The sequence below is a fragment of the Narcine bancroftii genome, chromosome 6 (assembly GCF_036971445.1).
Source record: "Narcine bancroftii isolate sNarBan1 chromosome 6, sNarBan1.hap1, whole genome shotgun sequence".
NCBI classification, from domain to species: domain Eukaryota; kingdom Metazoa; phylum Chordata; class Chondrichthyes; order Torpediniformes; family Narcinidae; genus Narcine; species Narcine bancroftii.
The window spans coordinates 72,049,348-72,065,501 of NC_091474.1; the positions used below are offsets into that span (position 1 = coordinate 72,049,348).

At 41.6% G+C, this 16,154-nt stretch overlaps 1 protein-coding gene across 4 annotated transcripts in view; it reads left to right on the forward strand.

Moving 5' to 3' along the window:
* The window catches only part of znf511 (zinc finger protein 511), a 30,650-nt gene that overhangs the window by 11,794 nt on the left and 2,702 nt on the right, over positions 1-16,154 (forward strand). For 2 of the 4 annotated variants that reach the window (XM_069885291.1, XM_069885292.1), the window contains exons 5-6: positions 2,417-2,617; positions 4,723-11,443. In XM_069885291.1, coding sequence (XP_069741392.1) covers positions 2,417-2,617; positions 4,723-4,792 — 271 coding nt within the window. In that variant the 3' untranslated portion in view covers positions 4,793-11,443. The other 2 variants (XR_011340138.1, XR_011340137.1) reach the window with 2 other exon arrangements.

The window sequence follows — 16,154 nt, forward strand, 5'->3', positions numbered from 1 at the left end:
AATAAAAAGGTTTATAACAAACATGTACATCAAGCTGCAAGAGAAGGAAAATGATGAAATAAGCTATAAACCCAAACAAAAGTCGGAAAAAGATTTAAACATAAAGATAAAAAATGAAATATGGGAAAAGTTATGCTCTGGAACTATGGAAAATATAATAAACACGAGATTACGCACGATACAATATAATTGGTTACACAGGCTATATATCACGCCCCAAAAGTTAAATAAATGGAATCCAACATTATCAGATAGATGTTTTCACTGTAAGAAGGAAATGGGAACAACAGTACATGCAATTTGGGCCTGTGAGAAAGTGGAAAAGTTTTGAGAAGATCTAAATCACAAAAAGCAACATACCAAAAAATCCAGAGATCTTTCTTCTAAGTAATATTTTCTTTGGCTTGGCTTCGCGGACGAAGATTTATGGAGGGGTACGTCCATGTCTGCTGCAGGCTCGTTGGTGACTGACAAGTCTGATGCGGGACAGGCAGGCACGGTTGCAAAGGTGGCAAGGGAAAATTGGTTGGCTGGGGTTGGGTGTTGGGTTTTTCCTCCTTTGTCTTTTGACAGTGAGGTGGGCTCTGCGGTCTTCTTCAAAGGAGGTTGCTGCCCGCCGAACTGAGGCGCCAAGATGCACGGTTGGAGGCGATATCAGCCCACTGGAGGTGGTCAATGTGGCAGGCACCAAGAGGTTTCTTTAAGCAGTCCTTGTACCTCTTCTTTGGTGCACCTCTGTCTTGGTGGCCAGTGGAGAGCTTGCCATAGAACACGATCTTGGGAAGGCGATGGTTCTCCATTCTGGAGACGTGACCCACCCAGCGCAGTTGGGTCTTCAGCAGCATGGATTTGATGCTTGCGGACTTTGCCAGCTCGAGTACTTCTATGTTGGTGATGAAGTCATTCCAATGAATGTTGAGGATGGAGCAGAGACAGCGCTGATGGAAGCGTTCTAGGAGCCGTAGGTGATGCCAGTAGAGGACCCATGATTCGGAGCCGAACAGGAGCGTGGGTATGACAACGGCTCTGTACACGCTGATCTTTGTGTGTTTCTTCAGGTGGTTGTTTTTCCAGACTCTTTTGTGTAGTCTTCCAAAGGCGCTATTTGCCTTGGCGAGTCTGTTGTCTATCTCGTTGTCGATCCTTGCATCAGATGAAATGGTGCAGCCGAGGTAGGTAAACTGGTTGACTGTTTTGAGTTCTGTGTGCCTGATGGAGATGTGGGGGGGGCTGGTGGTCATGGAGGGGAGCTGGCTGATGGAGGACTTCAGTTTTCTTCAGGCTGACTTCCAGGCCAAACATTTTGGCAGTTTCCGCAAAACAGGACGTCATGCGCTGGAGAGTTGGCTCTGAATGGCCAACTAAAGCGGCATCGTCTGCAAAGAGTAGTTCACGGACAAGTTGCTCTTGTGTCTTGGTGTGAGCTTGCAGGCGCCTCAGATTGAAGAGACTGCCATCCATGCGGTACAGGATGTAAACAGCGTCTTCATTGTTGAGGTCTTTCATGGCTTGTTTCAGCATCATGCTGAAGAAGATAGTAAAGAGGGTTGGTGCGAGGACGCAGCCTTGCTTCACGCTGTTGTCAATGGAGAAGGGTTTGGAGAGCTCATTGCTGTATCTGACCCGACCTTGTTGGTTTTCGTGCAGTTGAATAACCATGTTGAGGAACTTGGGGGGGGTAATATAAGTAAAGAATTAGGCCTCAAACTGGATGAAGCGCAAAAAAGATTTATTGTGATAGCCTTAGCTGTAGCAAAAAAATGTATAATGTCAACTTGGAAATCAGAAGAGAGCCTGAGAGTACAGCAATGGTACATAGAAATGAATAAATGTATTCCATTGGAAAAAATAACATATAATTTAAAAAATAAAGTCACATTACTTGAACAAATTTGGAAACCATACATGGAACACAACAGAGAGGGCTTACCGCGGACCTCCACCCCCTAAAATGATAGAATGAGAAGAAGACAAAATGAACTGACCCAGTGTGTAAAAGTAGATGACACAATTTTCTTGTTTATTTTCATTGTGTGATGACATTGTTTAATGGGTTTATTGTATTGTATATGTTGAACGTTTAATGGGTTTGGAGGGGGTGGGAAGCTGGGAGGGAAGGGAGGGGGAAAAAGGGGGAGAAAATGCCACTGTATATTCAAGAGGGAAATGTTTCTGTGTATTTTGATTGATAAAGTATGAAAAATTAAAAATTCTTCATTTAATATTATTTCTGAAATACACCATGAAATGTTTATGTTGTGTTAAATATGTTTTATAAATTAATTATTTTATAATTCAAGCATGAATGTATTTTGCATTTATTTGAAAGCAAAATATATTTTGATCTTAAAATTTTAAATGGAAGTCTTGTTGCATTTCCAAAATAAGTGTTATGTTCTGTCTTCTTTACCCACAGCAAACAAAAGACTCAGGAGAGGAGTCCTCATGATATGGAAGTGGAAGCCACTGTTTGTCAAAATAAAACAAATGATATTTTTTGCCCAATGACTGTTGAGTCAATGGATCAGGAGTCAGGAGAAACAATGGAGGATGAGGGTGCACCTCGTCCCGAGTATAGTACTGCCACGGTGCTACCACGATCTTCCATCTCCCGCAGGTAACTGTCCATCTAACAATCCTTCCATACTGTGCAAAAGCATGGGAGCAGAATTTTGAGCAATCAATGTACTCAGCATCTCCTTAGCTCCTTAATATGTACATAATAAATACAAGCAGATGTAGTTTGTAATATTAAATTACCAACAATCTTGTTGGTATATGTTTAAAATTGTTTAATAATAAAAAATTGAAGGATTCTAATTTAAAATTTTTAAAATTTAAACAAAACACCAAGGTAGAAGCCATTTCAGCTGATTAAATCTGTGTTGTCCAATTAACCTACTGGCCCTTTGCATTTTGGATGGTGGGAGAAAACCAGAGCACCTGGATAAAATCCTTGCAGATCATGATGACAACATACGAACTCCTGACAGACAGGACCAAATTCGAACCTCTGTCGCTGGAGCTGTGATAATGTTGCGCTAACCTCTACACTAACCATGCAAGTGTGTGCGGAACAGGTGGAAATCGTCAAGATTCAGAACTCAAAATAGTGAAAGGAAATATTCAAGCATGAAAAGAAGGTGCAGTTTTGTGTAGTTTTATTCATTTTGGTCCAGTGGTATGGGTTGAGGCTGTCCTCTCCTTATGCTATCTGTAATGCCAAGTAGTAACAAATAAAAATAATGCAGGGGGATTTATTTCCTATTCTTGATATTACCCCCGTCAAAGAAACTTTGTAAGCTGGGCATATTCATTCTAAACGAAAACTGCACGGTAACTTTGCTAAAGTTGAAGAATAACTGCCTTTGGTGAAGAAATGAAAAACCACTATGCATTATGAATGAATGAAGACAAGTGCCATGTACAGATGCAACAAGAGTCTTGCTTGCTACAGCTTCCAGGGTATGTAATACACATTAACGACAATTTAAGTATAATGCACATGTAAGGTAGCGTGGTGAGGAAGAAACGATAATAGAATCAAATGTCAGTAGATATAGTGAAAAGTTCTGTGTCAGAAAAAATAATGTGAAATGGGATATTAAAAAATTTATATTTTAATACAATTTCAAAATAATACAACCTATTTTATCACCTTCGAGCTGCAACTGCAATTTTTTAATGCCTTTACTTAGCACCTTTCCTCATCTCGGGATGTCCTGAATGGATTCTTAACGTGTAATCAGCTTTGTAATGCATGGAAAATGGTAGCCAATTTGCAAGCAGCACGATTCTTCAGAGAGTGGAGTTGGTGAACCACTTGTGTTGGTGATATTGATTGGTAGATCATTTTGCCCATGATGCTAGGTATAACTTCCCTGGTCAGCTTCAACAATGTGCCTCTGACTGTGGGAGCAGAGATGTTTGGGTATGAAAACAGCTGAGTGTGAGAGTATGTCATGGGAGTGAGAGGTGACCATGCAGAATCTGGAGGCAGATCACCCATACAAAATCTTGACTTTTCTGTTTAATCCCTGTTAAATTCTAGTGTAAAAATCTCTCTACATTTTTGTGACTTACCTTCAACTGTTCTCAAGATTCACAAATATTTGGGAAAAGCTTCCCCTTGTCTTAACTCTGTTGCCCCATATTTCATACAATTCTTCTTGACATTGTTGCTCTTGTTGAGATCTAGAATCCCAGTATCCACAAGGGGTGAAGCTTGATTCAAACAGGCATCAATTGGTGCCCAAGAAGAGTGTAGTAACCTGCCTTAATGACTATCGACCAGTAGCACTTACATCAACATTGATGAAATGTTGTGAATGGTTGGTGATGAAGCATATCAGTTCCTGCCTGAGCAGAGACATGGATCCATTCCAGTTCGCCTATTGTAGTAACAGGTTTATGGCAAATGTTATCTCACGGGCCCGACACAAAGCTCTGGAACAAACTCAATCATGGACTCATTTAAGAATTTTCTTTTTGTTCTCTCTGTATTTCAGTTTAAATTCCTTATCTGTTTACAGTTCTTTGTTTACATGTTTTAAGCTGTGTAGACTTTATTTTTTTCCACTACCAATTAGTAGTAATTCTGCCGTGCCCATGGGAAAAAAGAATCTCAGCGTTGTAGGTGATGTCATGTGCAGTGTGTGCTCTGACAATAAATCTGAATATGATTGTGCCTTATCTCTTGTATTCTTCTGTGTTTCTTTACAGAGTGCCAGCAACAATTTGTTTTGGACATGGATCAATCCGTGGCTTCAAGAACCCAAGGAGAAAGAAGTAATATTTTCGTGAATTGAGTAGTCACTAAATGGCTGGACACTGTTCAGTAACAAAGCCATCAAGATGTGGATTTGGAAGAATGTGCCACATTTTCCCCAGTCAAGTGGGATAATTTTAGTCTCCAGGAAACATCTGATGCAATTATCAGCCAATGAATCACAATTGTACTTTTAAAAGGAGAAAGATATTTCCATTCAGAAACTAGTAAAAATTAATTCAGTACATCGTTTGCATTTCTGGACTTCCAGGAAAGACCTTTCATTTCCAAGCAAGTCTCTGGAATTTTGAAGGATGACGTGAGTAGGTATTTGCCTTCTATCATATTGCTTGTGGAAATTAATCTAAGACCAGTCAGCATTAGAAAGATCTAATTTATTCAAGCCCATCTTTTTTGAATGATTCCCTGACTAGCTGAAACACAAAAACAAGCTGGAGTTATGTAATTTACTGATTACAATGGAATAATTGATACCATCTTCCTACAGCAAAGCTAATAAAATAACTAATTATGCATCTAGTTTTACAGGTCAATGGATGAGTGAATGGTAGGTGTTTTTTTAATATGGCATTTCATATTGATGATATTATTTTGACATAAGAAACAAGAGCACAAGTCGGCCATTTGGCCAATCAAATATGCTTCGTAATTTAATAAGAACACGGCTGATCTTGCCGTGGACTCGTTTCCATAAACTGCCTTCACCTAAATTCTTAATTCTCTTACTTTGCAAAACTCTAGCTGTGTTTTAAATATATTCAATGAGGCAGCCTCCACTGTATTCCAGGACAGAGAATTCCACAGATTCACCCCTCTGGGAAAAGCAGTTCATCCTCATTTCCATCCTAAATATACTCCCTCAAATCTTGAGGCAATGTCCCCAAACACCAATCTCAATTTGCTATAATGATTAGTTCCACTCAGTGAGAATTTCTGTTGTGCATTAATGTTACCTTTTTGCTAAGTGCCTTGGATGGTAATTTGTGTCTACTTCACCCTGAATACAAAGCCTCTGTACCCTGAGCGGCATGGTTAGAGTAGTAGTTAGTGCAATGCTGTTCAGCGCCAGCAACCGGGAATAGGGTTCGAATCTGGCACCGTCTATGAGGAGATTTAATGTTCTAATAAGTGGGCTTCCTCCAGATGCTCCAGTTTCCTCTCCCCCTTCAAAATGTGCTGGGGTTGTCAATTGGAATAATTGGGCGGCATGGGCTCGTGGGCTGAAAGGGCCCGTTTCCGTGCTGTATGTCTTAAAAAAGGTTATTTGGGAAAGCTGAGGACCTCAGAAACTACCACAACTGCTCTTGAGCAATTTTATGTTAAAAATTAAATTATGGAACAAACATTTATCTATTATAAGAGTGACCCATGTAACAGATCATGAGGTTGGCAGTCACATCAAATTAAACCTTAAAAATCATTCCATGAAATATAATTAATGTTTGGCTGTCTACACCCTCAGTTTTCTAATTCATCATCAGTTTTCTGACACAACACACCAAGGATGATGGTGTGGAGGCACAGTGTGCTTTGGGTTGTTCATTCTGTTGCTTTAAGGACTTTTACTCTGACCAACCTTATTAAATATTGCTATACTTTCTCTGAACTACAGTACAACTCCAATTATCCAAAATAGTTTGGGACCGGGTCTATTTCGGATAAACAATATTTTTGGATAACAGGCCATTTTTTCAAAACAGCCCAGTAGCAACAGAAAGTCACTTTTAACTGTGTTTTAACAACAACAAACAACAAAGGAAGGCTTTTTAAGCTTGAAATAATGTTTAATTCTCAACACAAAAAACAACCTGAACAAAATAGGATAAATCCAACACCAAAAACTAAAAGTTTTACTCAGAGGTTTTTCTAAAATTCTGAATTTTTTTTTAACCTGTGACGTCAGTTCAGCTCTAAAAAAAATTTTTTTCTGATAACTGAGGATTTTTGCTTGTTTCGGATATCCTTATCTGAAATTTTTTGGATGCAAAATTATGCCATTTCGGCTTTGAAATTTTTTGGATAAATGAGGATTTCTGATTTTTCTGAAAACCTCAATTATCTGAAAAAAGTTTTGGAGCTGAAGAGACGTCACTTCCAGGTCCAAAGATTTTGGATAATCCGAGTTGTACTGAATATGAAAACAGCAAAAGTAATCAGTTGGGACAGTGATGCTCAACCTTTTCTTTCCACTCACATACCATGTTAAGTAATCCCTTACCAACCACATAATACCTATGGCATAGATTGAGAACCACACTGAGTTGGGCGAGAGAAAATAGTGAGCTATTTACTGGTTTCAACTATTTATAATTGAATACTTCAATCCTTTACTTTACTTTCTATCTTCCGCCAGTGTGTTTTGTTGTACAAACAGCAACAAATTATTTAGCTGTATGCATTCTTACTTCCTTGAACCCAGACATGGGTTTCATGCTGGTACTAAAAATGTGGCTGAAAATAATGGATTATTGGAATGATCACCAGACAATTAGAATGTCTTTCCATTCTCCAAAGCAAGGCTTAAGCTGTTTATAATTATCATCTGATGTCTGAAGTCATGCTGAGACTTGAGCTAAATTTACAGCCTATGCACGCAAGTTAGCTGAGAGACCTTATTTTTACCCATGAGGCATCACAAACACACAACTACTTGTGCATGAAGCAAAGAGAGAGGAGCTGTACCTCATGTTGTAACTTAATTTGACACTAGGTTATAGCATTCCAAGTAACTACTCTGTGTTAACCTAGGTAGGGAGCATCGGAAGGTAATTGGACTTTTATCCTTTCCTCTCCTGTTGTATCTTTCTTCAACATGCATAAAGTTTTGTTTTGTATATATTTCGATATCAAACAGGAAATTTCTATCCAGACTTGGAGCTAACCAAACACAATTCCTTAATTTCTTTATTTTTTTTTGAGAACTGTGCACTGTTCTTGAGGTGGTGGTGGGCTGCCTTCTTGAATTGCTGCAGTCCTTCCACCAAAGATACCCAATGTATTGTTGGTAGGGACTTCCGGGGTTTAGACCCCGTCATGATGAAAGAATGGTGATTTTTTTTTATCACCTTGGTGTGTGATTTGGAGAGACCCTGTAGATTGTGGTGCTCCCGTGAACCTCCTGCCCTTGTTCTTGAACGCGAAAAGTGCAGGTTTGAGTTTCTGGGTGAGCCAAAGTACCTGATCTAGTCCTGCCACTGATGCCATTGATTAATTCTGTACAGGATGGACAATTCATCTTTGTAATTTGTGGAACTTTGACTATTTTACAGCCTGTCATAGAGGAGCTGTCTTGAAGCACGGTTATTGGCTATTCAATTGTTGAGCATTTAACACAATGTAAACGTGCTATTCATCAGAAATTAATTTGTTTTTTGGATCTTTATGGGTGAAATCTGGTAAATGCAACTCCAAGAGCACTCAAAAATCTAAGGCATTTTTTTGTCATATCATCATGGTCTAATGAGACTTTGGCCAATAGACTAGTAATTCAGAAACCTGGAACTCTGAAGTTCAGATATCAGGGCAATTGAATTCAACAAACAAAATATTCTAGAATAAACAAAACAGGCAAGAATAATGGTGACCAGGGCCCTTGGACTGCGGTGGTTCAGCAGTGTCTTCCTGAGAAGGAAATCCGTCATCCAGTCAATAGGGTCGAACAACATTGCCACAGCAAGCTATTCAGTTCAAAGGGATGGACAATAAATGGCAGTAAATGGCATGTGAACAGACACAAGGACTGAATGGCTGTAGATCACACTGGGAAAGCAGCAGAGCCTTTGAATGTCACAAAATTATGGTCATTGGTTATCTAGCTGGAATGTACAGACTTCCTTTGGCATTGCTCAGATTCTGTTGAAGATCAAACTGTTCCAGTGTGATTGTGTTCATATACATAGCAATTTAGAGTATTTGTAAGAACTCCTGCCAGAAATGTCCTCAGTAAATGAAGTTGTTAGTGGAGACCAGCTGAATCGTATAGTGACCCTGCATGGAAAGCCCATTCAGTCTCTACACCCTCGGCTGGTCTTTGTTCAAGTTACTCAGTTAACCCCATTCTCCAGTTCCTTCTGCATATTACTGTTTACTCTGTTTCAGTCCTCCTCTCAGGAAGAATATTGCACATCATCATACAGTACAGTACTGTGAAAAGTGTTCATCGTTGGAAGTTGTGATGCCGGTTCAAACTTTATCTCTCAACTAACCTCATTGAAACATATTTCACATTAGCAATCCACTTGCAGGGCAGCACGGTTGGTGTAGCAATTAGCTCAACGCTTTTACAGCGCCAGTGATCATGATCAGATATGGGTTAAAATCCCACTCGGACTGTAAGGAGCTTGTACGTTCTCCTTGTGTCTGCGTGGTTTTTTTCCAGAGGCTCCAGTTTCCTCCCACCCTTCAAAAACATACCAGGGTGTAGGTTAATGGGGTATAATATGGGCCGCATTAGCTCAAAGGGAGGGATTAGCCTGTTACAGTACTTACGTCTAATTTTTAACAATTTTGTCATGAAAACTTTGAAGTTTGCATACAAACTTTGAAACAAGCAGGAGTTGTTACCAGGAAATACTCAATTGGGTCCTCATCATCACATCCTGTGTTCACTATGAAAAATCCTCCTGTTTCAATATCAATCATTTTAAGGGGAATGAGACTCGATTCATATTGGAGTTAAAACAGAGGGGAGACGTTTAATCCCACTGTACCGAGGAAACTCGTGTGGTAGAGCTTGGAAACAGACCCTTCTGCCCAACTCACCCATACCAATCAAGTTGCCTACCTGACATTCTCCCATTTACGTGTGTTGGGTCCATACCCTTTAAAACTTTTCCTGTCCTTGTACCAGTTTTAAATGTTGCAATTGTACCTGGCTCTGCCACTTCCTCTGGTAGCTCATTCCCAATACTCACCACCCTCTCAGTGATAAGCTTGCCCTTCGGAACCCTTTTTAATGGTTCCATTTTCACCTTAAACCATCTAGTTTCAGACTCACCCTACCCTGGATAAAAGACAGTGACCATTCACTCTATGTCCCTCATGATTCTATCAGGTCACCTCTCAGCCTCCCACATTCCAGGGAAAAAGTTGCAGCTTATCCAGTCTCTCCTTAAAACACTCCTGTCCCAGTAACATCCTGGAGAATCTTTACTGCACCCTTTGCAGCCTGATTACATTCTTTCTTCAACTAGACTACCAGAACCACATACAACATCTTGTGGACCTGTGACAACTTAATACTCTGATCATTTAAGAAAAGTATGCCACTCTCTTCACATATGCTGATACTTTCAGGGAACCAGGTTCCTGTACCCAATGTCTTGCTGTTCTACCACATTCCAGGAAACTGCTATTTGCTATGCAATTTCTTCCTGGTTTAACTTCTAAAAGTGCAAGACTTTCACTTATTCAAGTTAGATTTCAATTGCCATTTCTTGGCTCGATTTCCCAGATGATCTGGTCTTGTTGTGCTCTTAGATAACATTCTGTCACTCCACCAATTTTAATGTCATTCACAAAGCTGATAACCATGCCAACTACATTCTAATCCAAATTATTAATATTGATGTCAAACAACAGTTGATCCAGCAATGATCCGTGTCACAGGCCTTCAATTTGTAAAACAACCTTCCACTACCACCTTCTGTCTCCTGCATCAAACTATTTTTGTATCCAATTCACGTTAACTCTAGATATCGTGACCTGATCTTCTGGACCAGCTTACCATGAGGGATCTTGCCAAAGATCTTGATAAGCCTCATGTGGACAACATCTGCATCAATCTTCTTAGTCACATTTAAAAAAAAATGATCAAATTAATCGGATTTGATTTCCCATCCACAAAGCTATGCTCTAATGATCCATAATCTTTCCAAATGCATGTAGATCCTTCAGTAACTTTCCCACCACTAACGTTAGGCTCACTGGCCCGTGGTTCCCCAGCTTGTCCTTGCAGCCCTTTTAAATGAAGGCACATTAGCCACATCCAGTTGTCTGTCACCTTGCGCGTGCAGATAATTTGAATATCTTTGCCAGGGCTCCAGTAATTTCTTTCCATAATGTTCTGGGAAGCTACATTGTCAGGTCCCAGGTATATATTCACCATTAATGTGCTTTAAGACTGCAGACATCCCCTCACAATGAAGTGGTTGGAGATTAACCAGGAAATGGAGGGCAGCAATGGTGCTGAAGTGGAGATAAGACCATAAGACACAAGAGCCATTTGGCCCATCAAATCTGCACCGCCATTCCATTATTCCATTATGATTTACTCACCTGTGGTGGTGGAGAGCTTCAGGGTTTTTTTTTGCAATAGCTATCACAGCAACCTTAGCACTGGTCCAACCATGTCAATACCATGACCAAGAACTCTACTTCCTCAGAAGCTTGAGAAAATTCAGCATGTCCAAGATCTCTCACCAGCTTTTATAGATGCATCATAGAAAGTATTCTGCCTGGATGGATCACAACTTGGGACAAGAACTGCAAGAAACGGAGTTGTGAACAGAGCTCAGGCCATTACACAACTCCCACCTTCTCCCTTCCAGATTTCCAACATATATAGGAAAGTTTCTTCTTCCTTCTGTTAACACACCTGTCGATGGTAAAAGATGATGCACTGTTTTAACCGCACCTTTCTTCATGTCTTTATATTCCACAGTTAGTCTTTGTTTATAATGAGAGGTTAACCACTTCATCTTTGATATTCAATGGACAAGGCACCAAATCCTTCACTGACAAGTTAACGGTTGAATCAGCCTTATGAAGACTGTGGCTGCAAGAACATCTTGGGTTTTGGATATCTTGAGGCGTGATTAATTCCCTGATTCCCCCGCCCCCAATCTCCCATCCACAACGCAAATGAGGAAGGATGGAATATTCCCACTTACCTTGATGAGTGTTTGCCTTTCCAGAGATCCCAGATCCACTAACCATGCATCAATGAACAAAACTCTTTGCTGCTCTGCCAATAAATGAGATGATGGGAGAGTGTAAACAGTAGCTCAAAAGCCAGAGTAATCTCCGTGTGAATAGTTATGTAATTACTGTTGCCGTGACCTGCAGTCACTCCCGCCTCAGGAGAAACTGGAAACGTGGCAGCCAGCAGAGATAAGATTTATAAACCATTGCAGATGGAGGCAGGGAACAGGATGGTGATGTTGCTGCAAGACCAGTGTTATTTGTCCCAATTCTCCAGCTTCCATCACCACACTCCTGATGAAAGGGCTGTTGTAAACGGCTGAGCCGCTTGCTGACCATTTCAGAAGGATGTCGCTGTTACTTAGAACCGAACTCAAAATCAACTCTGAAAGAGAATTAAAAACCATCTGCTAGAAAAACTCAACAGGCCGAGCAGTATCTGTGGGGGTCAAGGGACAGAAACATTTCAGGACGCGTTGAACAATTCCTCTGGCTCCATAGATGTTCGGCTGAGTTCCTGCAGCACATTGTTTTTCCTCCAGATTCCAACGTATTCAATCTCTATGTATCGGATTATTCCTCTGGCAACTCCTTGTGAACGCGCCACTGGCCCCGTGTTTGGCTTGGCTTCGCGGACGAAGATTTATGGAGGGGTAAATGTCCACGTCAGCTGCAGGCTCGTTTGTGGCTGACAAGTCCGATGCGGGACAGGCGTGTTTAATGTTTGACGAACACACCTCTGCTCATTAATGAAATGACCCCGGACAGGTGCCCGATCCAAGGTTCTTCCAGCTGACAAGCGGAGAAAATCCCAGCGAGATGTGCTGGGTTAGTTTTTCTCAACCTGCCCCATTCACTGAACAAAGATGTTGCAATTGTAAATCGATACGTCATCTTGAACCTTCTGACACACAATGGGTGGGGGAGTGTGGGGACATTTGGGATGTCCGGTGATGTCAGACTGTCAAAACGAGCTGATGTGTGTGCCTAACAGCGCAAAACACATTTCAAGGCGAGTTAGTGCCTCGAGAAAGGAAAGGCATTTGAGAAAGAATACAGCCATTTGGTTCAGTGATGGTTAAAATAATTCATTATGGTCTTTAATGCAGTCAAAACAAAACCGAAAGGTCGGGATGCATGGGAAAATAGTTTTAAAAACACAGAAATACTGGAGAAACTCAACAGATCTCACAACGTCCATAGGAGGTACAGATTATTACCGACATTTCGGGCTTGAAATGTTCTTTAAGATATACCAAAAAGCAGGCAGGCTTCTAAATAAAGACTGGGGGAGAAAGGGGAAAGGGTCCATGTGATATAGAGAATTTAGGTTAAAAAGACTTAAGTTAAAATGTGATGATTAATCATAAACAGGGAAGCCAGAATGGACAGAGAGTTTACTAGCAGTCAAGGACAGAAGGAGCTGCTGAATATGTTTTTTTTAAACCTATCTTTTCATGGTCATAGTGAGAGACATGCAGGAGACAAAGGATTGATAAGAAGTGTGAGAAACAGAATTCAGTGAATGTAGAGTTCACAGCGTACGTAACGAACGTGATAATTAATAATGCAGTTATACTTAGAATGTTTTTGTAATACTAACCAATTAAAACAGTATTAATAAGAAGGGGAAGGGCAAATAATAAAGGTATAAAAAGGTATAAAAATCAATGCACTGTATGTATCGGGGCTTAACTGGTGAGAAACCAGTTGAGTCCAACTCTGCAGACTTGTAAATAAAGCTTGTCGTGTCATCAGTTTTAAAGAGACTCATGTGTGAGAAGTTTTATTTCTGACAAATGGGGGCTCGTCCGGGATCTACACTCCGGCCGTGAGGGGAGGCGAGAAGAGGGACATCGGAGGCGGTGCACCCCGCTGAGTTCAGCGGCTCCTAGTCCCTTGCTCGTCGCTTCGGGCGGCTTGAGCGAGTGGTATCCGGACAGGGTGACACGACAAGACGGAGAGGAGAAGGGTGACGGTTCAATTCCCGGGAAGACACCGGTAAGTGACGACTTACGATTGTGGTGTGGGGATTGGGTAACAGGTGTAACGGGATACACCTGTTTGGATAAAAACCTAACGGAATAGATTAAGTATAGATCTTTTGTCGTTGTGTGAGAACCCTGTCGCGGGACTCTAGGATAGACCCCAGGGAAACCTCGGCGGTAACCGAAGGAGGGACAGCACCTCCGACGAAGTGCCGAGAAGAGAGGGGTCAACCCCAGGAAAACCTCAGCGGTAACCGAAGGAGGGACAGCACCTCCGACGAGGCGTCTGAGAGGAAGGGAGTAGGGTCCAGAGCGAGAGGGTCCTCAGCAACGATAAACAGATCTAGGTGGGAAAATGGGAGGATCAAAATCTAAGGGCTCGTCTGAAAATTCAGGACAATTCCTGGGAGTACCCCTTGACAGCCCTTTGGGGAGAATGTTTGAAAATTGGGATAGTAAAAGATATCGGGACAAAAACAAGAAAAAGATGGTCCAATATTGTCTCCTTTGGTCAAAACAACCTATTAAAGGTTCCTCGGTCTGGTGGCCGAAATTTGGATCTGATGAGGATTGGGTTAGACAAGCATTAAACATATATGTAAATTCGAGACCAAAGGTGAATCAAGAAGAGTCAGCATATGCATTTTGTTGGGTTCCCTGGCCAGGATCCTTAACAGAATGTTTTAAATTGAGAGTGGCAGGAGAAAAGAAATGGGAACCTCTGGACAACCTTCCCCCTCCTTATATTCCCCCGGTGCCTACTGCGCCCGAGGAAAGCTTATTACCGGAGGGGAAAGGTGATGAATCTGATTGCCCCGAAGGGGGCCGGGATAAAAAGGATGAATTAAGGGAGTCGGACCCTAAACTTCCACCGGTAAACCGACCCTGGACAAGATCCCAGACTGGTCCAGGACCATCAAAGTTTTCAATAAACCTAAATCCCCTGAGAGAAGTTCCTATGGGAGGACCGGGAGGGGGAACGGGATATGTGAATGTTCCCCTAACTAGTACAGAGGTGCGGGGATTTAAGAAAGAAATGAAAAAGTTATTGGAAGATCCTATAGGACTGGCTGAACAGCTTGACCAATTCTTGGGACCAAACACATATACGTGGGAAGAGATGCAGGCAATAATGGGAACATTATTTTCACCCCAGGAGAGGCAGATGATTCGACGGGCTGCCCTCCTCATGTGGGAATATGAACAACCTGGGGACCCTAGACCCCATGAACAAAAATATCCCTTAAATGAACCCAGGTGGAACAAACGAACACCCGAGGGATTGGCAAGTATGAGACAATATAGAGAGTGGACAATTAAAGGGATACGGGAGGCTGTGCCAAAGGGTCACAATTTTACCAAGGCATTTGGGAACCACCAGGGGAAAGACGAGTCCCCTACTGATTTTTTGGAGAGGGTGAGAAAGAATGTCCAACAGTATGCTGGTGTGGACCCTAGTACACCAATGGGTGAACAGCTTATTCGAATTGAATTTGTTTCCAAATCATGGCAAGACATTAGAAAGAAACTAGAAAAGGAGGAGGACTGGAGTGAAAAACCCCTAAGTGAACTGTTAAAAAAGGCACAAAAAGTATATGTGCAGAGAGAAGAAGAAGATCAAAAGAAGGCGACAAAGGTTATGGTACAGACTATCCGACAGATGAATGCTGAATCCAGAGGGGAAAGAAAACAAAACCTTCCTCTAAACAATCCAAAATATCCAAGAGAGGGAAGACCCCGGAGATTTGTTAAATGCTATTACTGCAATGAGGAAGGACACTTTAAGAGGGAATGCCCCCGATACAAGAGGGAATTGCGTGCCCTCGAACTTATGGAAGAAGATTAGGGGTGTCAGGGGTTCCAAATGTTAGGGACCAAATATAAGAGGGAACCCCTGGTAAAACTAAAAATTGGTCCCAAGGGAGAAGAGGTGGTGTTTATGGTGGACACAGGAGCGGAACGAAGTAGTGTAATAACTGTGCCAATCGGAACTGAGCCTATAAAAAGTAATTTGACAATTTCTGGGATAGAAGGAGCTCCCAGAATGGTATCAATAATTCCCCAAGTAACAGTGAAACTGGAAGAAAGAGAAGGGGTACAAGACCTCTTGTTATTACCTTCGGCTGGATTTAACCTCCTAGGAAGGGACTTACAGGCTCTCCTAGGTTTGGGTGCTCTCCCTGTGGACGGAGAAGTGCGAGTCCACCTCTGCGCTTTAAAGGAAGAGGATGAACGGCAGATTGACGAGAGAGTCTGGTATAAGGAGGGAAATCGAGGAGGTCTGGACATCCCACCTTTACATGTCACATTAATACCAGGTCATCAGCCGGTAAGGAAACGTCAGTATCCTATTTCTTTGGAAGGGAGAAAAGGGCTACAGCCGGTAATTGAGACTTTAATACGAGACGGACTATTAGAAGAATGCATGTCACCTTATAACACCCCTATACTCCCAG